The sequence below is a fragment of the Lepidochelys olivacea genome, assembly GCF_965140295.1.
Source record: "Lepidochelys olivacea isolate rLepOli2 genome assembly, chromosome: 11".
Taxonomy (NCBI): Eukaryota; Metazoa; Chordata; order Testudines; family Cheloniidae; genus Lepidochelys; species Lepidochelys olivacea.
This window is the reverse complement of record NC_140421.1, coordinates 18,154,443-18,180,661: the sequence shown is the minus strand read 5'-3', so window position 1 is coordinate 18,180,661 and position 26,219 is coordinate 18,154,443. Positions and strand designations below refer to the sequence as shown.

Here is a 26,219-nt window from a genome sequence, read left to right as displayed (position 1 = left end):
CACAAACCAAACCCCACAAACCTTCTTAAGCTACTTTATATGGTAAACTCTTATTTAGCTTGTGATCTGCTTGGGTCAGACCCTGTTTTCTCATTTGACTATAAAGCACCAAAAAAATACATACATATACATCTGTATAAACAAAATACAGATCTCACAGATGTGTCCGTGTCTCTGTGCATTTTAACTTTGTCCTTTTCATTTTATTTGTCTGGGTTAAACAGCATGCTCCTTGGGACAAGTGTCCTGGAAAGTGGCATATAGTTAAAAAAAAAAATCTACAATCGCTTTTTTATTTTTTACATCTATGTCACAAATAACCATGGAGCTTTGAAAATTCAAACACACTGCATAAAGGAAACTTTATCAGAATTAGTGCACCAAGCTTAATGTATAATTAACTACCCCGCTACAAGTGCATTAGAAAGTACAGACTGTTAAATAAATCAGGATCTGCAATTTGAAAGTCAATTCATTATCACTGTGCTTTCATTCACTTCTTGGTGGTTCCTTACAGCATTTATCCACAAACATATTTCATCCAAAATCATTTAACTAGATGCTACCAGGTTTTTTGTCTTGTGTTTTGGTTCTCTCCAAAATAAAGTGAAGTAAAAGATTCCAGAGCGCTGGCTGGGAATACAAAATTGACTTGTTCAGTTCTCAGCACAGGTTTTGATCAGAGTGGGTCAGTCCCTCCTTTTTTGTTGCTCATAGTGCAAACTAGGCTTACAGCATTAAATGTCACATCAAAAAGCAGCAAATGATTTCTCCTCATACCCAAAATGGGAAGTTCTACTAGCTTTTAGTCATTTCATTTGACAGCTACAATAAACTTGCCATTTGAGAAAGACACTTTTGTTGATCATTGAACACAGAACTGTTATTACTTTATGCCAATTATTTCCACCTACTTTGAAAAGCCTCATGATAAAGCTTTTCACATCAAAGGAATGGAATGACAACCATCTTTCCCTAAGGCAGTGTCAACAGGAAGATATAGCCTGAAGGGTTGAAGTCTTAAACTGGGTAAATTAAAATTTCAGAAGTATAAATGCTGCTGTAATAATAAATGGAAGCATGACACAAGGAAAACTGAAGTCTCCTTTTACTCTGCTTGAAGCTAGTACAGTATGCTGAAAGTTGCTTTAATTTCAATTTGGCAGCCTAGATTATGACAGTTTTTCATGATTTTAAATTATTCAAGTCACCTTCACACAGTATTAGTCTCATTCACCACTGAACCACGAAAACAACATATGTGCACAACTACAGGCCAACTGTGTTAGAGAACAATTAATCAGAGCCCTTGTTTGCCTGGTGGTCCTTGTAGTTCAGATTGTAAAACATATGGAGAATAGTTTGTGGTCCCAGGCTTTTAGTTTCCCTTATTAAAAATGAGGACATGTGAAAGTTGTATCAACTTTTATCAGTGCAATTTAAAAAAACAAGAACTGCTGTTGTAGGTCTTGGCACATGTCCTGAATCATAGAATATCAGGGTTGGAAGGGACCTCAGGAGATCATCTAGTCCAACTCCCTGCTCAAAGCAGGACCAATCCTCAATTTTTGTCATGTACCCCTTTCATCTTTCAGAAGTCCTAATACCTGGATTTTTATCTGTACTATGCAGGATCCAAGGTAGCTGGAAGCCTGATGTCTGCCTTAAGTTAATTATAACCTTACAGCAAGATTATGCCACACTCTAAAGTTGTTCTAACCAGAGAATCTGCATTTTTAAGAAAGGTTTCAGAGTAGCAGCCATGTTAGTCTGTATTTGCAAAAAGAAAAGGAGTACTTGTGGCACCTTAGAGACTAACCAGTTTATTTGAGCATAAGCTTTCGTGAGCTACAGCTCACTTCATCGGATGCATAAAGTGGAAAATACAGTGAGGAGATTTATATGCACACAGACCACGCAAAAATGGATGTTTACCATATACATTGTAAGGAGAGTGATCACAACTTTGTGACTTTGTCCTCACCCATAACTATTTCACATTTGGAGACAATGTATACCTTCAAATCAGCGGCACGGCTATGGGTACCCGCATGGCCCCACACTATGCCAACATTTTTATGGCTGACTTAGAACAACGCTACTACAGGACAGGCCCAACAAAGAAAAGAACAGAACCTCTCCAATGCATTATCAAGGATCTATGCCAACTGTGCTCACATATCTATTCAGGGGACACCATCATAGGGCCTAATCACATCAGTCGCACTATCAGAGGCTCGTTCACCTGCACATCTACCAATGTGATATATGGCATCATGTGCCAGCAATGCCCCTCTGCCATGTACATTGGTCAAACTGGACAGTCTCTACGTAAAAGAATAAATGGACACAAATCAGATGTCAAGAATTTCAAAACAGACTCCAACAAGAGACTGCTGAATTGGAATTAATTTGCAAATTGGATACAATTAACTTAGGCTTGAATAAAGACTGGGAGTGGTTGAGTCATTATACAAAGTAAAACTATTTCCCCTTGTTTATTCCCTCCCCACCCCCCCACTGTTCCTCAGCCATTCTTGTTAACTCCTGGAAATGGCCCACCTTGATTATCACTTCAAAAGGTTTTCTCTCCCCCCACCCCACTCTCCTGCTGGTAATAGCTCATCTTAAGTGATCACTCTCCTTACAATGTATATGGTAAACATCCATTTTTGCATGGTCTATGTGTATATAAATCTCCTCACTGTATTTTCCACTTTATGCATCCGATGAAGTGAGCTGTAGCTCACAAAAGCTTATGCTCAAATAAATTGGTTAGTCTCTAAGGTGCCACAAGTACTCCTTTTGTTTTAAGAAAGAACCACTTTAATTTTCAAAACAGAAGAGAAGCTAGGAATGCAAAACAAGAGCACAAATGATACACTTTGGTGCATGAAAACTCTCGTTTCTCCACAGTGATTTGTGAGGGAGAGCTGTATAGCAGAACCCTGTTTATCCGACCCTCCATTATCCGGCTGTCCGTTTTAACTGGACGAACCAGCATACACAGACCCAGAAAAGGATGATCTCTCCTGGGGCCACTAGATGGCATTATAGCATTGCAACTCACATTTTCTGGTTTATGCAGATTTGTGATTATCCGATCTGGCCCCAGATCCAATTAGATTGGATAAATGTGTTTCTGCTGTACTGTTTTGATCTATAACAAATTAAATTGTTTACCTTATGAAATTAATAAACACCATATGTGTTCCCAGAGAAGACAGGGTCTTGGGTTGGTCAGGGTATTGATAATGGGATGAAGAGTTTTTCATCTTTATATTGTCAGTTCAAATCCAACCCAAGCTGGACGTGAATGAGGTCATTACTATGATGATGAGAAGGAGATTCTGAAGTCTGTGTTAAATGAGCTAGTAACCTCATGGTCATAGGTGGCAGGTAAGCAGGTGTCCCCATCACAAAAACTATGTCAAATGCCACAACTGTTTGCAGTCTCAGCTGAGGTGCCAATGACTGAATGGGCAAGCGTCTGAGCTAAAAGAATTAAGGGACATTAGAAGGGCAATCCAGGGAAACGTGCCAATGCCTGTGCATTTTCTATTCTAGGAAATGGAGATTTCCATCTCCAGAGCTACTGGTCTGGCGCATTTCACTAAAAATACTTTTTTTAAATGCGTCATCATGTAGGTTAGCTTACTGCTCGCCCTTCAAAGTCTGTATAATTATTTGGCGGGCATAAACACTGCCTTCTTCATAACCATTCCTTGTTGATTGTATCATGAAAAAGCATTTTTTGTTTTTCTATGCAAGTTAAAAGAAGGTTAACTATAGCTGTATTCCCAACCCTGCCATAAAGAAAAAAATACTAGTCCAAAACACTTCAGTAAAACTACAGTAAGGTAATTTGCTACAATGTAGGAGTAGTAAAATTCTTCTAAGATACTGACAGGAATTATTACTGGAGATGAGTGGACTATTTATAAAGGTGTCCCAGCATCCATTGCTATGTAATGTTGAGAATCTAGTAGCTATGCTGAAGCATACACTGAGATAACCATTATCACTTAACGTCCAAATTCAGCAAAAGAAAAATTTAAAACACATGGGAATAACATGGTGGATGAGGAGGCAGGGGAACCAGCTCCCCCTAGTCTATTTTAGATTTCTGTCACATGGACTGAATTTGGTAGTCATGTTTTAATCTGTTTCCATACCTGTTAGTATAGTAGCTCAGGTGCACAGTCAGATTAAAAAATGTATATGGTCCTGTAAGTTAATAATATCATACACACAAATTTACATCCACAATGATCTTATAATATAAATAAGAAACAGACTTGGGAATTGCTGGTGTAGAAGTGCTAGCTGAACTCATATAAGGAAATCAAATGACACGGAAAGTATCGAGACACAAGAGTTAAGGTCAGATGACAGAGCCCCTAATGAAATCAAGAGATGAGAGAAGGGAAAACAAAAAGCCATTTAAAAGAGATGCTGAGGGAGTGGTCAGACTCCTGGGGGAAGTCTGCACCACTGCGCATGCACAGAATTTACATCACCTGCAGATTTCTTTGCTTCCCTGCAAAAAAAATGACTGACCTGGAAGCAAAGGGAAGCCACAAGAGGGGTCAAGCGACCCTCCCCAGCAGTATGTTTTGGGTGCCCAGGGCAGCCAACAGAGAGGTAAAGCACTGTGGGGCAGGAGGTGGGATCAGGGAAGATCTGGCAGGTGGCTCCTACCCTGCAGTCAGCTGCTAATCCCGGCTGAGCTGGCGGGGATGGGACTTCCGCTTTCCTTGCACAGCATTTAGGGCCATGTCAGACCCACTGCCAGATTTCTCCACCAGCTGTAGGAAGCTCTGCAAACTATCCCCACCCCTGCGCTTCCTGTACCCATCGCTCCTCAGCTGCAGGGCGAGGGATCCCTGTATGGGGAGCTGCTCCCCCATCCGCCCAACCCTCATTCATCCAGACCCCCTGTCATAAATATAAAGGGAAGGGTAAACATCTTTAAAATCCCTCCTGGCCAGAGGAAAAACCCTTTCACCTGTAAAGGGTTAAGAAGCTAGGATAACCTCGCTGGCACCTGACCAAAATGACCAATGAGGAGACAAGATACTTTCAAAGCTGGAAGCGGGGGGGGGGGGGGAGGGAGAAACAAAGGTTCTTTCTGTCTGAGTGATGCTTTTGCCGGGAACAGAAAAGGAATGGAGTCTTAGAACTTAGTAAGTAATCTAGCTAGATATGCGTTAGATACTGTTTTGTTTAAATGGCTGATAAAATAAGCTGTGCTCAATGGAATGTATATTCCTGTTTTTGTGTCTTTTTGTAACTTAAGATTTTGCCTAGAGGGATTCTCTATGTTTTGAATCTGATTACCCTGTAAGGTATGTACCATCCTGATTTTACAGAGGTGATTCTTTTATTTTTTTTTCTTCAATTAAAATTCTTCTTTTAAGAACCTGATTGCTTTTTCATTGTTCTTAAGGTCCAAGGGTTTGGGTCTGTGTTCACCTATGCAAATTGGTGAGGATTTTTATCAAGCCTTCCCCAGGAAAGGGGGTGTAGGGTTTGGGGAGGATTTTTTGGGGGAAAGACATTTCCAAGCAGGCTCTTTCCGGGTTATATATCTGTTAGACGCTTGGTGGTGGCAGCAATAAAATCGAAGGGAAAAAGGAAAGTAGTTTTTACCTTGGGGAAGTTTTAACCTAAGCTGGTAAAAATAAGCTTAGGGGGTTTTCATGCAGGTCCCCACCTCTGTACCCTAGAGTTCAGAGTGGGGAAGGAAACTTGACACCCCCTCATACCCACACCCTCCTGCCAAGTCTCACCCCTCTGAGTCCCACTCCCCCAGCATCTGGACCCCCTGCCACTGAGCCCCCCACATTCCCCTTCTGAGCTCTATCCCCCCACACCCAGCCCAAAACCACCTTCAGCTGGACCCCCCTGCAGAGTCCCATTACTGTTGCACCCAGAACCCTCCAAGAAGCCCATATTCTAGATTTCCTCCGCACCCGGATCCCCCACTGAGTCGCCTGCACCCAGATTGCCCCATACAGAACCCTCTCAACGCACACTTGGATCCCCCCACACTAAGCCCCTCCACACTTGGATCCTGCCTTGCTGAGCCTGCCTGCCCACACCTGGAGCACCTGGCACTGAGGGGCAGGCCCAGTCCTTGCGCTGTGTCAGGGTTGTGCGCAGCCTCATCGCTGAGTCTGTGCACTGGGGGGAGGGGAGGAGGGGAGCTGCACAGTGATCTCCCACCTCTGTGCAGCCTGTGTCCTGTGCTCCCCAATGCCATGCTGGAGCCTCCACATTTATTTGACAAACAAAACTTGCGAAATTTTAAAATATTGTGTGCAGAATTTTTAACTTTTTGGCACAGAATGCCCTCAGGAGTAAAAGTAAGAGAACCAAGAGTGCATAACGTCAGGGAAATCAAGTTTAGAGAGAAAACAGAGGAGGAGATAGATCAGCCCTTTCAAAGAATGAGAACAGAAAAGCCTTTTTAATTTAGCTAAGAGAAGGTCAGAAGTGACCTTAGGTAAGGACGGTTTGTGAAGGCAGGAGAGAGTGAGCGTAAACCAGATTCGATGGGAACAAGGAGAGAGATGGAGGAGAGGAAGTCAAGGCAATTAGAGCATGCGCTAGGATTTGAGAGACAAGGGGAAGAAGGGAGGTAGGACATTAATTGAAAATCATTCAGCAGCACGGCTTAGTTAAAATAGGAGAAGAGAGGGAAATCAATCAGAGCAGAAAGGGCTACATATAAAGGTGAGGGAGACAAATAGATGGAACAAAAGGATGACAGGAGACAAGCAGCATTACGGGGGGATATAAATGGAAAAATTAAGGGCAAAGTGTTAAAGAGTAGACTTCAGAGTCATAACAGCAGAGATGAGAAGATGGTAGAAATGGAGCAAGAGAAGAGATGGGTTGAATGCCAGTGGGGTCTTGGCCTAGACACGATGGTAGACAGATAAAAGAGTAGGTGCTGGAAAAAAGGATTAAGAGAATTGAAGGTAAAGAGGAGCTAAAAGGGGCTGACAGCATAAGAACTGGTCAGAGAGGAGAAGTAAAGCTCTTAAAAAGAAAGAGGGAAGAATTGAAAGATAAAAGTTAACAAAGTTGAGCGAGTCAGTAGGAGCACAGTGAAAGAGTGGGTTGGAGGAAGTGAGTGCAGGGGAAGAGATAGTTGGGATGTGGGGTGCTTGTGCAAGTTAAATCCTGTTAGCTAATAGTCTTGCTCAATATTATAGGACAGCATTAATTCACTGTACTGGTACATAGTCCTGTGGAAAGAAAAGGGAGAAATAAGCAGAAAGTTTGATAGTTCAGCCATGCTAATGCTAAATTTAAAAAAAAAATGATAATTTTTTTAGGGAAGACTAGTTTAATAAAAATAAACATTTTTTATAAAAACATCTCTAACTATTCATTTATAATTTGATGTCTGCAAGATGATTTACAAATGCACAGCCATATGTATGGCTTTTGTTTACTTGCTTTGCTAGTCTGTTTCTCTCCATATATATTCAATGTAAGCAAGTAGGCCTGTCTGGGGAAGTGTGACTGAATTAAAATGGCTGCCTCCCTCAAGACAAGCCATAGTTGCATAGGAAGACAGGATTTGAGCTGCTTTCTGATAGTACTGACATAAATTTCAATTGATTAATTAGGCAATAGCTCTTCTGCAATTTTGGAGGGAAAGTGGATGATAAGCAAGGATGTCATCTGCATGTGTAGGGAGTTGAAAGGAGATTTTCTCCCTACATCTTCTGGCTTCAAAAACTGATAAGTACAATGAAAGTAATCTATAAATACAAAGTGTAAGAACAATGTAAAAGGAGGGGAATGGCAAGTCTGACATAATAAGACCCATGGTCAGCAGCAATCTCTAATAACCATGGAAATGCTAGCTTGGAAGGCTGACCTTTACTAAAAAAAATTCGGACTTTTCTTCCAATCAGTACCCACAGAGAACCCATGGGTGGGAGGGGGTGACGACGACACCTTTACATACTATTTAAGGGAGGGATACTGTTCAGTGAGAATACTACTAGCTCAGTTTTTTGAAATATACTAAAAAGGAAATTAAATATGTAATAATCCCAAATCTTCCACAAAAAATTATATGAACAATAACAATTTATAAAGAATACTCATCTTGTTAAAAGACACTGGGTGTTCATAACTGGCTGTAATTATGTTGCTTCTGAATACTTAAAAGTATTTTTTATGCGAATTGTGGTTGATATATTACATTGTAATTTTCCTGGAGTGATTTCCTCAAAGATTCATAGAAATGTAGGGCTGGAAGGAGTCCCACAAAGTTAAATCCAGCCTCCTGCGATGAGGCAGGACCAAGTAAAATTAGACCATCCCTGACAGATGTTTGCCGAACCTGTTATTAAAAACCTTCAATGATGGTGATTCTACATCCTCCCTTGGAAGCCTATTCCAGAGATTAGCTACCCCTTAGAGTTGGAAAGTTTTTCCTAATACCTAACCTAAATCTTCCTTGCTACAGATTAAGCCCATTACTTCTTGTCCTATATTCCATGGACCGTGGAGAACATTGTCCTCTTTATAAGAGCCCTTAACATATTTGAAGACTATTATCATCAGGTCCTGCCTCAGTCTTCTTTTCTCAATAATAAACATGCAGAGTTTTTTTAACCTTTCCTCAAAGGTCAGGTTTTCTAAACCTATCATCATTTTTGTTGCTCTCCTCTGGACTCTAATTTGTTCACACCTTTCTTAAAGTGTGGTGCCCAAAAAATACAGTATTTCAGCTGAGGCCTCACTGGTGCTAAGTGGAGTGGGAGGATTACCTCCTATGATTAAACATATGACCTTCCAGTTAATACACTGCAGAATGATATTAGCGTTTTTTGCAGCTGCATCACACTGCTGACTCGTATTCAACTCATGATCCACTAAAACTCAGATATTTTCCAAAACAGACCACAAAAAATTCTGCCTCTTCCCGCCCGCCCGGCAGCAGTCTGGAAACTACAAAATGTATAACAGATTATTTAAAATGCATTGCATATTTTTTCTTTCTTGGATTAGAGATGAGGTTGTGAGTGGCATGAGACAAATAGCAAAACTGCATTGGCAGTGGAAGACAACAGCCTGATACCCATATCGGAGTTCGGAAGGCACCTGGAAAGCCTCAAAGCAGTTCTTTATAGCTGTAGTATTCTGTGATTAAAGCCAATTCTGTTTAATTTAGATGAGGAAGAAGTGCTACGGGTTTCACTCACATTCTACACAGTCCTCCTGTTCACACAGCGGTCTCTCTTCAGTCATTTATACTGCCCTCAACTCCAGACAGAAAGTCACTTGAGGGTCACCCCGGCTATGTTTCCCTCATGTTTCCACACCAAATTTTAGGCTCCCTTAGCATCCTTTCATACAGTTGACCGCAACACAAGCTAAGAACATGTGTGTCCGTCTTGCCAACTGTTGCACTCCACAACTGATATACAGGGATTGCCTTCAGAGAATTAGAAAAACTGAACTATTACTGCACTGGGAAATAAAAGGGTCTGAAGTACAGTCTAGAATGTTAAAGGGGAATATGAATGTGAGCCTGTAACAGAACCCAGGTCTTGTGGCCTTCGGCAAGTTACTTAACATATCCAGACCCCTGTTTCTCTGTTTGTAAATGCCACCTGGCTCACACCGTTGTAGCTATGATGGGGTGTAACTGGGGTCTGGGGTGGGGGCACGCTGAGGTTGCTCAGTTAGGGCAAACTGCAAAGAATGGGGCAGACAATCCGCAAAGCTGGTGGTTATTCTGATACTTAGATCCATCAAGCTCGCAACAAAGCAGCTTCTATAATACCTTACTGGTTACCCAGAAGCCAAAAACACAGTTCCCTTAAAGCAACCCAGCCTTGGGTTCCCTCCCAAACAGTCAAATCAAACATGATGAAGATTATTGAAAATCTTGTTAATCACATAAAAAGTTCTATGAGTGCCAAAGGATCAGACACATTACCCACCAAGTTAATGAATACTTCAGATCTTACCCAACGACACTTTACAGCCAATTCTTATTAACTAAAATATATTAAAAAAGAAAAAAGAGTATTGGTTAAAAGATCATTATACATACAGACATGAACAGAGTCCTCAGGTCAGTGTAATAGTAGAGATGGTAAGCTTTAGAATTGCAAAGAGTCCTTTTCAGAATCAGTTCATCATCTTATAGTCCAATGTCCAAATATTCAATATCAGGGTGGTCCAGATGGGACTGGAGATTTCAGTCTTACGACTCAAACTTCCCCCAAATAAAGTTTAAGAAGATCTGAGATGAAAGGATCAGGTCCCAAGAGTTTTTAATAGAGATTTTTGTAGCCACTTGACAGCACCAGTGCTTGGGGGAAAAATAGGCTTTTGAAGTAACCTTCTATTTCCTAAGCATTACTGGTAATTAGCTACATAGATTAACATAAGGTAATTGTCTGTCTCCCACCATTTGCAGGTGATATGCTATATACTTCAAAGAGAAATCAAGGCAGTGATATCACTATATTTACAGTTCATTTAAATGTTAACATCTTCTCTTGATCTCTGAATTAACAGAATACAGTGATAGACAGGAACTGGTTACATTGTTACCCTCTAACAATATATATGTAAACACACAAAAAACACAGTCATTATCTACTACTATGTCTGTAAAGATTGAATTAGCCTTCAAGTTGCTTAAGACTTTTTGGCCCTGTGTCACCTGGGGGTATGGGAATTATACGAGCTCCACAACCCCATGTACCAGCATTCTACTTTAATTTGTAGTTCTGTTCTGAAGGCACTCTGAAATGGCAGTGTGCTGTCCAATATTTATTGTCTCAATTACTTCAGTTCAAATCAGTTTAGTTTACAAGTAAACTGAAGTTGCTTCTAACTGCCAATCCTGCAAACTCAGCTTGGAAGTCAAAATGGATCTCTCTTTCTTGTGTATCATCCTCAGCAATGAAGGTTCTTCAGGCAAAATTATGTCCCCACTGATACCAGTGCAACCCGATTCCTTTCAATAGGTATAAACTGATTGGAATTTGGCAAAGAATTATGTTAATAATACACAAGCAGCAACAGAATCCAGCTGTGCTATTGGCACTGTAGAACCAAACAGGAGTACCAAGCAGTAAAAGGTTACAATATACAAAGCTTTACAGATCTAAGTGCTTTATAAGCATGAATATAAGCTCCTATATGGCAATTGAGATACTACAGCCCCATTTAATAGATAAGAAAACAGACACAGAAGTTAAGTGATTTGCTCAAGGTCATAAACCAAGTTAATGGCACAACCAGTCCTAAAATCTAGGTCTTCCAGCTTCCTGTGTGATGCTCTAAACCCAGTGGTTCTCAACCCATGGGCCACCTGTGGCCCAAGCAGCACACGGCTGCAGCCCATGTGACATCATCAGGGCCACACAGATAGTATATATATTGTATGGATGCGGCTCACGTAACACAGAGCTGTAAATGTGGCCCACAATGATAAATAGCTCGAGAACCACTGCTTTAACCATTACAGTTGCTGATCAGAAGCAGGACACACATATGCACTAGGCTGGATTTACATAATTTTGGTTAAGTGATCTGTTCTGATACAAAATATAAAGAAAATAGCATAAATAGATTACTTCAGTTCAACTCTACTCATAATGATAAAGCCACTAAATAGGTAAAGCAACCACAAACTCAGCCAACTGCACAGATAAAAGCTCAACCCAGGAACCTTGTTGGTCAGAATGGATTTCATCACCCAAATACACTTCCCTCCCCACTCCCTGAAGTCAAACCTGTCTGTAGGGGGTGTACTTTATATATGTGTGTACACAGGGCAGTCTGCATGCCAGGGAACAAATATATGTTAACAAGCAAACAACATGTTTTAATACAACCAAATGTACTGCATACACCTAGGACCCCCAAGAATGTAGGTCATACTTACAGGATGCTGGAGATGCTATCTTGGTAAGTAGCAACTCTGAAAAAGACTTGGGGGTTTAGGTGGATAAAGAGCTTCACATGAGCTCCCAATGCAATGCTGTGACCAAAAGCCCTAATGCAATCCTTGGATACATAAACTAGGGAATATCAAGTAAAAGTAGGGAGGTTATAGTACCTCTATATTTGGCAGTGGTGTGACCATCCTATTGGAACACTATGTCCAGTTCTGGTGTTTACAATGCAAGAAGGATGTTGCAAAATTGGAGAGGGTTCAGAGAAGAGCCAAAAGAATGATTAAAGGACTGGAAAACAAAAACACTTTACAGTGAATGTCTCCGAGCTCAATCTGTTTATAATACAGAGAAGGTTAAAGGGTGACTTTTTCCACCATGTGTAAGTACTCATGTGGGGAACAGAAATTTGATAATGGAGTGCTCTTCTATCTAGCAGACAACTATATACCTAGAGCCAATTGCTGGAAGTTGAAGCTAGACAAATTCAGACTAGAAATAAGGCACACATTTAACAACAGTATAATTAACAATTGGAACAACTTACCAAGAATTGTCATGGACTCTACATCACTGGAAATTTTCAAATTAAGATAGGATGTTTTTCTAAAAGCTATGTTCTAGTCCTATGGCCTGTGTTAAACAGGAGATCAGACTAGATGATCACAATGGTCCCTTCTGGCCTTATAATTATTAATCCACATTGCCGGAGTAGGGCAGACAGATTAAAGAACTGAAAAAATACGTATGCATAAAAATCCAAGTAATTGAGCAACAACCTTGTTTATTAGATCTGACTACACTTGACAGGCTGTTCTGTTGACTTGCACAACTAATCAGGTCAGGAAGTATAGATGATTATTAGATCCAACTATTCTTGAGAGACTGTATTATGCTTCCGGTACTGATAATCAGATCAGGAACTGTAATCGCAAAAGCCTAAGCCAGAACAGACTCAAAACTAATGGATTTCTGTTCTGCTGAAATGTGTTTTGGGGAAAAACCTTCATTATGCAAAAGGAGAAGGAAAAAAAAAAAAGAAAATGAATGAAATCTTTCTTCAGTCATGAACCAAACAGAAAAATCACCAAAGTATGTACCATTACAGCCAACAAGAATTACTTTTATAAGTGAGGATTTCAGGAGGATTAGATTTGGATGAACAAATTTGGAGGGATCACAACCACAAATGTATTGCTGACTAATATCCACATGGTTCTCAATACGTCAGCTAATGAACAGAGACTTTGCCCTTCCCACGCCCCAAAGATCCTGTTATAGACAACTAAAGTGGATAGTTGGCAAGTGGGCAACAGGGTGTTTATCAATCTGTGTAAGTATCTTTTCTTCTGCAGTGCTGCCCTCTTAAATGAGCTTAACATAGCACACCTATTCTCATGGGAAGCATGATCAGAAACGCTATTAAATCATTTAGTACGTTTGGACATCATAGCTTCCTAGGCCAGTTTGGATTAATTCTCATTTCCTCAAAACTTCTCTCTCCAAGGATCATCAGTGGACGTTTCAGATGAAAAGGGGAGTCAATCAATCATCCATTCCAAAGGCAAAAACTCAAAAAATAAACAACAAAATGTTTTTTAAGTACATCAGAAGCAGGAAGCCTGCTAAACAACCAGTGGGGCCCCTGGACGACCGAGATACAAAAGGAGCACTTAAAGACGATAAAGTCATCGCAGAGAAACTAAATGAATTCTTTGCTTCAGTCTTCATGGCTGAGGATGTTAGGGAAATTCCCAAACCTGAGCCACCTTTGTAGGTGACAAATCTGAGGAATTGTCACAGATTGAAGTGTCACTAGAAGTGGTTTTGGAATTAATTGAGAAACTTAACAGTAACAAGTCACCAGGACCAGATGGCATTCACCCAAGAGTTCTGAAAGAACTCAAATGTGAAACTGCGGAACTTATAACTATGGATTGTAACCTGTCCTTTAAATCAGCAACTGAACCCAGTGACTAGAAGATAGCTAATGTAACACCAATATTTAAGAAGGGCTATAGAGGTGATCCTGGCAATTACAGACTGGTAAGTCTAATGTCTGTAATTGCCAGGCAAATTAGTTGAAACAATAGTAAAGAATAAAATTGTCAGACACATAGAAGAACATAAACTTTTGCGCAAAAGTCAACATGGTTTCTGTAAAGGGAGATCATGTCTTATTAATCTATTAGAGTTCTTTGAGGGGGTCAACAAACGTGGACAAGGGGGATCCAGTGGACATAGTGTACCTAGTTTTCCAGAAAGCCTTTGACAAGGCCCCTCACCAAAGGCTCTTATGTAAATTAAGTTGTCATGGGATAAGAGGGAAGATCCTTTCATGGATTGAGAACTGGTTAAAAGACAGGGAACAAAAGGTAGGAATAAATGGTAAATTTTCAGAATGGAGAGGGGTAACTAGTGGTGTTCCTCAAGGGTCAGTCCTAGGGACAATCCTATTCAACTTATTCATAAATGATCTGGAGAAAGGGGTAAACAGTGAGGTGACAAAGTTTGCAGATGATACTAAACTGCTCAAGATAGTTAAGACCAAAGCAGACTGTGAAGAACTTCAAAAAGATCTCACAAAACTAAGTGATTGGGCAACAATATGGCAAATGAAATTAAATGTGGATAAATGTAAAGTAATGCACATTGGAAAAAATAACCCCAACTATACATACAATACAATGGGGGCTAATTTAGCTACAATCAATCAGGAGAAAGATCTTGGAGTAATCGTGGATAGTTCTCTGAAGACGTCCACGCAGTGTAAAGCGACAGTCAAAAAAGCAAACGGGATGTCAGGAATCATTAAAAAAGGGATAGAGAATAAGACGGAGAATATCTTATTGACCTTATATAAATCATGGTATGCCCACATCTTGAATACTGTGTACAGATGTGGTCCCCTCATCTCAAAAAAGATATACTGGCATTAGAAAAGGTTCAGAAAAGGGCAACTAAAATGATTAGGGGTTTGGAACGGGTCTCATATGAGGAGAGATTAAAGAGGCTAGGACTTCTCAGCTTGGAAAAGAGGAGACTAAGGGGGGATATGATAGAGGTATATAAAATCATGAGTTGCGTGGAAAAAGTGAATAAGGAAAATTTATTTACTTGTTCCCATAATATAAGAACTAGGGGCCACCAAATGAAATTAATGGGTAGCAGGTTTAAAACAAATAAAAGGAAGTTCTTCTTCACTCAGTGCACAGTCAACCTGTGGAACTCCTTGCCTGAGGAGGTTGTGAAGGCTAGGACTATAACAGGGTTTAAAAGAGAACTGGATACTTTGTTTCACTCTCAACAGCAGTAGCAGCAAAGGAATTAAGGTGATTAGGGTGTGTGTATTCCTTTATGTAGCTGAAACCAATGACATCACCTTAACATGAACGGGCCTCTGGTAGTTATACTGTTCCTCAGTTTGCTGCTAGAGCAGGGGTGGGCAAACTTTTTGGCCTGAGGGTCACATCCAGCTATGGAAATTGTATGGCGGGCCATGAATGCTCATGAAATTGGGGGTTGGGGTGTGGGGATAGGTGTGTGAGGGCTCCAGCTTGGGTGAGGATGCTGGGGTGGGGCTGGGGATGAGGGGTTGAAGGTGCAGGGTGCTCCGGGCTGGGACCAAGGGGTTCGGAAGGTGGGAGGGGGATCAGGACTGGGGCAGAGGGTTGGGGCATGGATGGGGGTCAGGCTCTGAGTGCCACTTACCTCCAGGAGCAGCGGCATGTCCCCCCTCCGGCTCCTACGCAGAGGTGTGGCCAGGCGGCTCTGTTCCCTGCCCTGTCCGCAGGCACTGCCCCTGCAGCTCCCATTGGCCATGGTTCCCGGCCAATAGGAGTTGCAGGCGTTGCACTTGGGGCAGAGCCCCTTGGCTGCCTCTGTGCATAGGAGCCAGAGGTGGGATATGCCGCTGCTTCTGGGAGCCACTCAAAGCCATGGCATGCGCAGAGCGGGGCAAGCCCCTGACCCCCCTCCCTGGCTGGAGCGCCGGAGCGGTGCAAGCACTGGACCCTGCTCCCCAGCAGGAGTTTGAGGGCCGGATTAAAACGTCTAAAGGGCTGGATGCTGCCCCCGGGCCATAGTTTGCCCACCCCTGTGCTAGAGGCACTAGGCCCCATACATGTTAATGTGTGATGGCTGCCACTGTGACAACACACCAGGGATTGGCCTGGGACCTCCAGAGACAAAAGCACGAGCTGTTACAGCGCAATCTAAAGAGACAAGACTCTGGATCTGAAGGCTGTGACAATACATATCCTTTGTGGATCAGGCACAAAGGAAGACTTTTCACACCCACACCCACAGGTTATGTACTTCCTCTACTCATAGGAAGCTCATCCTGAGTCTCTGAGGCCAACAGCAGTTTGAATCTCAGACAAGCTTCCACTTGCATGATGGCTGAGAGCCTGGCCAACATAGCGGGAATTGAAAGGGAACATCTAAACCTAAAAGCATGAGCTACTACATCGTAAGCTAAAGAGCCAAAGGTCTGGAGCTAGTAGCTGTAGCGGACTCATATCTTCTGCAGATCGCCACACTCTGGGACCTGTCACATTCTCAGCAGCGGGTTACAAATGCACAGAGGCAACTGCTTCCTTTTGTGAAGCAGAACTAGCTGTCAACGACAAGCTAAACATTGACGCTCCCTTATCCAGATACGATAGCTGTACAACCATCAAGGTCAGTTAAGCAAAAAGCTGATTTTTTGCAAAGGAGTATCAGAAGCGATATTTCCAAAGCTTTAAAGTGAGAGCCTGAACAGGTTCCACATAACCTTATGATCAGAACATTGCACAGGCTGCTCTCAAATACAAGAAAAACCTTTCTGCAGCAGGCAGGAGAATAAATCACTGAAAGAGTTGCTTATGACACAGTCCAGGTTTACAAAAGCCCCTGCATCACTTCAAATCCCTGCAACAGCTCTTTAATAGTTACTGTATCTCCCTCAATTCAGTCTGATAACACTAGACCGACTAATTTTGTTACCAGTAAATAAAACAAAACAAGTATCTTATTCACTGGGCTATATATAAAAGAAGTCCTTTATCCAAGCAAGGGAAATGTTATACAACACTCAAAATTCCATTGTGCCTCACTATGCTTCATCGACATGCATAAGCACGTATGTTACTGAAAGTTGTAGCGTTTTTACACTCAAAGTGAAGTGGACAGATATTGTGCAGACTTTTCAGACCCATTCCCTTCCCGTTAGCTAGGCAGATGCCCCTTTTATTACAAAGCTCCACAAATGCTCAGTAGATAAATCCCTTGAAGTTATTGCTTCTTTTCAGACAAAGGACTTATTAGAAATTCACGAGGCAACTTATTGTGAGTCTTGAGATATATGTATTTTTCCTCTGATCAAAATGAATTTGACAAAGATGTAAAAAAAAAAAATTGCAACTTACCTTCCAGAAGTTATCTACTTTGCCATAAACAAGTGACTGGTTCTGCCTTTTGATGTCATTAATGTGTTTAATGTCACTGGAATTCAGATGCTGCTCCACTACAAACCCAAGGAAGCTGTTGTCTGGCGTGTGAGCTGTAAGAAAAAAAGGAGAGACATGTTTATTACATGAAGCAATAAAGCATTGGGGTTTAAATATCTGGTCATCGTCAGAAGAGTGACTTCCATGGACATGTCTCCTCACTTAACAAATCTGCTCCCTGCATGTATATTCAGAGATATATTTGCTTACTTTATTGACAATATTAATTCTTACTACTTTAAGTCCAACAGAACCAATACAGCAATAGGGGGAAGACTTTCTTTTCTTACTCATTCATCACCAGTAATAAAAATTCTGAAGCTGGAACTTAACAGTACTGTTTATGATGTTTAGCTTTATGCTACAGATGGTGAAAGACGATAGTGTCTGAGCCAGAGGTACCCCAATTTCAGACTTTCAGACCCCTATTACAACTTGCAGATGTGGCAATTAGAAAAACACTATCTTTACACTTGTCAAGTGAGCTGTAAGATATTGACGAACAATTTCCATTGAAGTCTATGCTGGCTTAATTATTACTGCATACAGTCATTTGTTAGAGTTTAACTGTACTTAAGTGTTGCTCAAATTTTCATACTGGTTTACTTTCCAAAGTGAAAGAGGAGCCAACGCCAAACATGGTACAAATCACTTTACTATGGTGTCTCCATTTTAATTATTTTCATGTAAAATCACAAAAGGATATAGAGAGGAGAGATGTAAGAGGTTAATATGAATTTTACTTTTTGGTTCACATAATCCTTATAAATATTGGGTGAAAGTCTGGCCCCATTAAAGTCAGTTGGGTTTTTTCATTAATTTCAATGGAGTTAGGATTTCACCCATTGTTTTTATAAATTAAAATGATTTATTGGAGCATTATAGTCTAAAACGGACACATTTCATAAACATTTTCTGTTACCTTGCCTTTTGTACAAGTCTTTTCTTACCAGCAACATCCCATAACTCTAGCCACCATTGTTTTGGTGTATATAGAGATGTTATAGGTCCCCCATGAGTGTAAGAATTTCCCCACCCCTCATTAATAAAGAGTTCAACTAGAGAGGGACTAACATTTTAAGAAGAGGAGATTACTCACCCTGTGCAGTAACTGTGGTTCTTCTAGACATGTCCCCTTATGGGTGCTCCACTTCAGGTGCATGTGCGCCCCACATACCGTTGATCAGAAATTTTCATTAGTAGCATCCATTCAGCCCATGGAGGTGCCCTAGTCATCCTTTTGTCCCACACCGAGACTATAGAAAGCTGCACGGGTGAACCACCCTCAATTCCCTCTCCATTGCCAAGTCTCTTAAGAAGCTCCAAAGCAGAGGGGAAGGAGGACAGGTAGTGGCACACTCACAGGGTCACGCATCTCAAAAAAACACAGTTACTGCACAGGATGAATATGGGTGCTTCACTTCAGGTGGCTTCCAAGCAGAACCCCTGAAAGAAGGAGGGATCTTCGGAATCTAGTCCATAATTAAGAAACGAACTGAGTTGCTAATTGCCACACGTGATCTAGAGGCATCGATTAGGGTAGTGTCTGGAGAAGCTATGTACAGAGGATCATGCAGATCTTAGATACAGGGACATTTTTAAGGAGGGCCACAGATGTAGACTGAGACATCTTAGCATGAGCTGACATCCCAGGAGGAGGTGGAATGCTGGCAACAACATAATAAGCAATAATATATCCGGAGATCCATTTTGACAGTCTCTGGGTAGAAATAGCAGATCCTTTAGATCTATCTCCAAACAAAATGAATAGTCTTGGAGATTTCCTGAATGATTTAGTCCTATCCAGGTAGAAAGCAGGCACCCTCAAGATATCTAGAGTGTGGACAGCAGTCTTCAAAATGGAATTATGTGGTTTTGGAAAGAAAATTGGTAGATAAGTAGTCTGATTCAGTAGTCTGAATCTCAAACAATACTTTAGGAAGGAATCTGCGATGTGACCGTAAGAAAATCTTGTTCTTGTACAATATTGTGAAAGGAGGGTCTGCCATTAATGTCCCAATTTCATCCACTCTTCAGGCTGATGTAATAGCCACTACAAAGGCTAACTACATAGAGGGGTTTAACATGAGCAGAACACCACTGGCTCAAATGGGCGTTTCATGAGATTTCTAAGAACCAAACTGAGGTCCCAAACCAGAGCAAGGGCTTTCATCTGTGGAAAAATGTTTCCCAATCCCTTTATGAACATTAAAGTTGGAGCATGAGCAAACAGTGATAATCCTTTATTGTGGAATCCCTTAATGAACCCTGAGACAATCCTGTTTTTCCTTTAAATGCAAGAGGTACTCCAGAACTAGCAGAAGAGGGGCGGAGTGAGGAACAACTTTCTGGAGGTTGCACCAATGACTACATCTTTTCCATTTTTGAAGGCATTTCGGATACACCTCTACCCCGATATAACGCGACCCGATATAATGCGGGTTCGCATACAAAGCAGTAAAGCTCCGACACGCTGCTCTGAGCAGTGTGTTAAGGGTGCCGGGCTGGGCCGAGGGGTTGGAAAAGGGGCAGAGGGTCTCGGGGGTGGTCAGGGGCTCCTACCCCCGCCCAGGGTCTGGGAGGCAGGAGCGGTGGGGTTTGCACTTTTGGGGGCCCCGCAGCCCCAGAGTGGCCCAGGGGATTAGAGGGGGCTGGGAGCAGCCCACTCCACTTCCCTCGCCCCCAGCCATGTCGCTCAGGGGGAGGGGGCTTGGAGGAAGGGATCCCCCCTGCACTCACTGGCAATGGCGGAAGCGGAACAGCCCGGCCCCAGCCCGCTTCACTCTGCCAGCTCCCAGCCACGGCGCTCCGCTTCCTGCCGCAGGTGAGTGCCTGTCAGGGGGCAGGGGGTGTGGATAGGGGTCGAAGCAGTCAGGGGATAGGGAGCAGGGGGGTTGGGTAGGGCATGGGGTCCTGGGGGGTGATTAGGGATGGGGGGGGTCTCTGGAGGGGGCAGTCAGGGAACAACGAACGGGGGTGGGGGGGGGAGGGCGCGGCAGCAAAGCAAATTCAATATAAAGTGGTCTCACCTATAATGTGGTGAGTTTTTTGCCTCCCAAGGGCCACGTTTTATCAGGGTAGAGGTGTATTACTAAATGGTAGAAAAGAGTCTATCTGCTGGCTCTTTCCCAACAAGCCATCAAGAAGCCACATCTTGAGGTGGAGAGTTCTCAGATTAGGCAGCAGCCAGATGGCTTCTGGCGACAGGAGATGAGGAATTATTGGAAGCTTTATTGCTGGACACAGAGATAGGTGAAGCAGGGCAGGAAACCATGTCTGTCTCAACCATGTCAGGTCTATTAGGATAACTCTGGCTTCATGCTGTCTGATCTTGTTCACCACACAGAGAATAAGAGGAATGGGGGAAACACTTAAAAGAGCTTCTATTTCCAAGGGAGGAGGAAGGCATCCCGCAATTAATTGAGGCGGAAGCTCCTCCCCTTGAACAGAACAGGTAGTATTTTTTGTTTGAAGCTGTGGCATAGACGTCCTCTTCTGAGAATCCCTACGTTCAAAATATATCGGTAAAAATAGGAGTCCAATTCCCACTTGTAGTCTTGGTGAAAAGACCTGCTGAGATCATTGGCTGTGATGAAATTCTTATGTGATGCCTTATGCATCAGTTCCATAGCTTTATTGTCTTCGATGCAGAGGTAATGGGATCTCGTCCCCACCTGCATGCAGCACACATCGTCAGTCATGACTCGGATAGACTTGTCTTTGATGAGAGGCAGAAAGCGAAGGCATGCATTTCTAAACCCTCAGAGTTCCAACAGGTTGATGTGGAGGGTGGTTTCTTGGGTGACTATCTGCCTCTGTATGAGCACTGAGGTGTGCCCCCATCCCAACACAGATGCCTCTGTCGTTACATGACCATTGGCACCAGCTGGAAGAAGGAACTCTGACTCAGCAGCCACAGATAAAGTTCTTTGGGTCCCTAAAGTAGGGTGGCACAAAACGGACAGCCTGCTTGTCCCTGCCCGTCCCCATGATTTTGAATGCTCTGAGGTAGCTACTCAAGTAGATGGGGGCTTGGTCACACATGGTACTGAGGACTCTGTTGGAGGTGGTACTGGAAGAGCATATTTGATGGTACCAGTCTTCTAGACAGTATGAGTGCCTTCTTCGAGCCATGCTTGCTCTTAGAGCTATGGGGTCTCTCCACTCCACTGGTACTGGAGCAACCCACTGTGCCTTTAGACGGAGGCTTCCAAAGCCATTCACCTGCTTGAAGAGAGAGGTCTTTTCAAAGTGGACTGGTTAAGAGGGGAGTTAGAGCTCCTCTTCTTGCTTCATTTAGAATTAGTCTCAGAAGCCTTCTGCTTTCTAGGAGAATGCTGGGCTGAGGTTGAAGGGGCGCTAGATCCCACCTGATGAAAACAGGGGTTCTCCTGACCTGGCTCTGAAGCGGGGCCGGGCTTCAAGCTTTAACAGTAGAACATCTTTAATATCATTAACAGTTGAAGCTTGATTTCCCAGTTCTTTCTCGTTTCGAATTTGAGGACTAAGCAGATGTTACCCACTTCTTTCTGCAGGATGCGCGCGTCTCTCCTCAACACCAAATGCCCTTAGAGTGTCCATCACCGACTGGGATGGCCTTGCAGCATGTGAGGCAGCATTTAAACCCCGGCGAACTCGGCAAGCCCTGTATAGCCTCGATGCGGAGCAGAAGGACCCCTAGGACGCACGCGTGGGTCAAAACAGACACAGCTAAGGAAAACCTCCCATCAAAGGCACATAGGGTGTATGCGCACCTGAAGTGGAATACCCACAGGGGCACTATGTGAAGAAGAATCTACCTGTACTTTGGAACAATTGCTTGTTTGTAAAAAAAACTTGCTTATTGCTGCACAGATCCAGAATGCACCTGTAACTGTTCCAGGACATATGGAACGGCATCAGCCCACTCTGTGTGTATGATCTCAGACTCGGCCTTTTCATTTTCACACATGTAACACAGTCAAGATTTTAAATATCTTTTAAGCTTATATCTAGAACAGCTCTACAGTTTGAATGCACTGTTTAGCCCTCAGACTATGAACCGTTAAAACTGAGTTCCTACACTTCTCTCTTCTAGTATTTTCAGATGTACAAAATAGAGGGGCAAATATATTTGAGGTACTCGCTCAAGCCACATGTAGTACTTTCAGTGGAGGGCCCTCCAATGTAGCATTCACTTCCCACATCAGTCCAATGTACCTAAAGTCTGCTGACTTTCAGGCACAGTGCAAACCTCATCTAGGACACAGAATTTTTTTTTTTTTTTTAACAGATGCAGATTAGCTGAGGGAGAGGATGGAGTGTGTGTGTGTGTTTGGAGTGTATTTAGGTTATAACTGATGAGTTGCATTTTGTTTTTAATTTTAATTTTTCAAAACAAATTTAAGGCTTGCTTTATTATATATATATATATATATATTATAAAGTAATAACCTACACGCTCCCTGTCCCCTACGCACATACACACATACCATAGCTAAACTCACATTCAGAGTACTACAGAAATCAAATCTTATCATGGGGATTCAATAGTTCAGTCTTGAAAATCAGGAAACTGACATACACCGTAGAAAAGACAAGTTTATATACACACACAGTATCTTTTTATGTCACTAGTGGATCTCTCACAATTTCAGTAAAATGGATGGAATGTACAGATTCACAAGTAAAAGGCAAGAATTTCAGAGGACAAATCAAGCAGAAAAATAGTTTTATATAAAATATTTACATAATACTTAAATTGCTTGTTGAGTAAGAAAAACAGTTATAGATATAGTAGTTTGTGGATGACATTGAAGTTGTCAAAGCAGACTTATGTATTTATTGTCAGGATCTGTGATTTCCAGTCTCAACACAGGAATGCAAGAAACAATGATGCACCCAGAGGCACAAGGCTACAAGAAAGACTTCTAAGAAAACAATTTAACGCACGTTATACAGACAATGAAATCCTCTCAGTTATTATATTCTCTGTTTAGGATTATTGTGCCTTGAATAAGCTACATGAAATCCAATTATAATTACCCTTTTCACAAAAAATATTTCAGCTACAGTCAGACAGAGGACTTTTAGACCAGACATTTAGACCAGAGAAATGGACAATGGTATTTAACAATGAATGGTGCATAGAGAATAATGCTGATCAAGGACACCTTTACCATTTTCTTTTTATTTTAGGAAACAGATGTTAAGGAATGGGAAGGATATACGAATTTAAAAGAAAACACTAACATTGCTAGTTTGCATTACTGGACTTAACACAAAACACTAAAAGGGAAACAGAACTTCATGCTTCCGGATAACTCAGGACTGGCAATAAAATGTACAACATTTTTCCAGTGGGTTACTATTCAAATATGGCCCATTTTAGTCTTTATATTTGCTTTATGCGAAAAGTTGTGTTCCAGTCCAGATTGAAATGGCTTTATCTACATTAAGAAATTCTACCAACTTTTGCCTGCCTGATTCCTACTTGCTTGATTTTTATCCAGCAGTAATTTTCTTGCCCTCATAAACAAAGCACTAGAAGTAAAGTTGAGTCACAATCACACTGTAAAATCTTTACTGATAAATATTTTAAGATCACAACCCAATAAAAGATTGTGCTACCTCTGCGTGAGTGAGAGGCCAAGAAAGCTGGCTCTTTCCCATCAAATTTAGCAATTTAGCACTGCAATTGCACATGCTTCAGAATGAGTTTGGTTGACTTATATTTTTACCATCTCTGTTGTGATAAAATGCCAAGTACTGAAGAGTCAGCATAACCACCATATGTAGAATTGTAAAATTGGATGGATAGTATCTACCAACTTTTGCCTGCCTGATTCCTACTTGCTTGATTTTTATCCAGCAGTAATTTTCTTGCCCTCATAAACAAAGCCCTAGAAGTAAAGTTGAGTCACAATCACACTGTAAAATCTTTACTGATAAGTATTTTAAGATCACAACCCAATAAAAGATTGTGCTACCTCTGTGTGAGTGAGAGGCCAAGAAAGCTGGCTCTTTCCCATCAAATTTAGCACTGCAATTGCACATTCTTCAGAATGAGTTTGGTTGACTTATATCTTTATCATCTCTGTTGTGATAAAATGCCAAGTACTGAAGAGTCAGCATAACCACCATATGTAGAATTGTAAAATTGGATGGATAGTATCTGTTAAATGCCAATAGTTTATGCATACATATACTGTTTTGAATATAATTTATGAAGTTGTTCTGTGTAAGAGTAGTAGTAAGTCCTAGTATATATGCAACACTTTAAGAACTATTAAACCTTACAAAATCTCTAAACATGGATAACTATTACCCACATTTAAGAAGGGGGAAAAACAGAGGAAAAAAAGGTTATGCCATAAAGAGAATCAGATACATAGCTGAGATTAGCAATCAGGACTTGTGTATTCAAGCCTGCTGCTCAGACCATTGGATGCACACTCATTAATTGATAAAACCAATATTTGCTGTTTTGCTGCATTAAAAACATTTTTCCCTTTAAATAAAAAAGGGAAATTTAGCATGCATTAAACAGAGGGACTAAGAACAAGCTACTATCATCCCAATGCACCACCATTCTGAGGTGCTATCTTGTGCAGGGCCTCACACAGAAAGTTATGTACCAACTGTATTAAATAATGTCTCACAAATGAGCCCTGGTTTTAAATTTCTATGTTCAGCATGAACCAAGAATATGTGATTAGGTCACCAGAAACAAAAGGCACATTTGCTCAACCATCCACCATCTCTCAAACCCTGCCTAGAACTGTCCTATTCAGTTACATCTCCGAGGTCACAAATCATTACTGTATTTTTTGTTACTTCCCACTAAACAATTGTGAATGCAGCTCCTTTATTTGCTGAACAACTTTCACTGTACTTCTCTAGGACTGTATGCATAGTGCATGACCAACTAAATATGTTTCTTAGATTTTTACAGAGCAGTTAAATTCAACAGCATGGTAGACAGCAAGTAACCATGGCTTGGCAAGTAGCCCCAAATATAGCCAACAATGAAAAAGCAAGTAAGGAGTTCTTTTACAGAATCTGCAACAATGAGGAACTCCCATTAATTCAGGGACAAGCTTCACAGTGCTCTAAATAAATTTGGTTTGGTTTACTTTTGACTGTCAGCACTTGCACAGTAGATAAGCCTTGCTCTCATGGAGTTTGGCAGCCTATTGGCAAAACTCTCAAAATGTTCCTGAGCTATTTCTCAGATACACTGGGCACAAACCAGATATCTCTCAACATTCGGCAAACATGTAATTCTTCCTTTCACTCCTCATTATTTATTGCAGTTACTGTATGGAAAATAAAACCCCACCTTTTTGTCTCTGTTCCTTTAACCCAGGGGTGGGGAACCTATTGCCCGCAGGCTGGATCCGGTCCACTGCAAGTCTCAGCGCCGCGGGCCAGAAGCCCCAAGCCTCGTCCGCCCACCCCCACCATCCCCGTGGGGTTGGAGCCTTGAGCGCTGGGTTGGCAGAAGTCTGATGGGCTCCACGCAGCTCCCGGGATGTTTCCTAGGAGCAGGGGCGATCAGGGAAGCTGTGTGCATTGCCCCCGTGCTCCCACTGGCCAGGAACTGTGTCACATGCAGCGTGCAGAGCCCCCAGCCCCTCTGCATAGGGGCCAGACATGGCGGCCACTTCTGGGAGCAGCGCGGAGCCCCGGCAGGCAGGGAGCCTGCATCTAGCTCCGCTGCGCCACTGACCAGGAGCTGCCTGAGGTAACCACCACCCAGCCAGAGCCCACACCCCAAACCCTGTGCCCCACGTCAGAA

The 26,219-nt window shown here is 42.0% G+C and overlaps 1 protein-coding gene across 6 annotated transcripts in view; it reads right to left on the bottom strand.

Moving 5' to 3' along the window:
- MGAT5 (alpha-1,6-mannosylglycoprotein 6-beta-N-acetylglucosaminyltransferase) overlaps positions 1-26,219 on the bottom strand; it is a 327,724-nt gene that overhangs the window by 44,468 nt on the left and 257,037 nt on the right. For all 6 annotated transcript variants that reach the window (XM_084643162.1, XM_084643160.1, XM_084643161.1 and 3 more), the window contains one exon: positions 17,360-17,493. In XM_084643162.1, the coding sequence (XP_084499288.1) occupies positions 17,360-17,493 (134 nt within the window). The remainder of the gene's footprint in view (positions 1-17,359; positions 17,494-26,219) is intronic.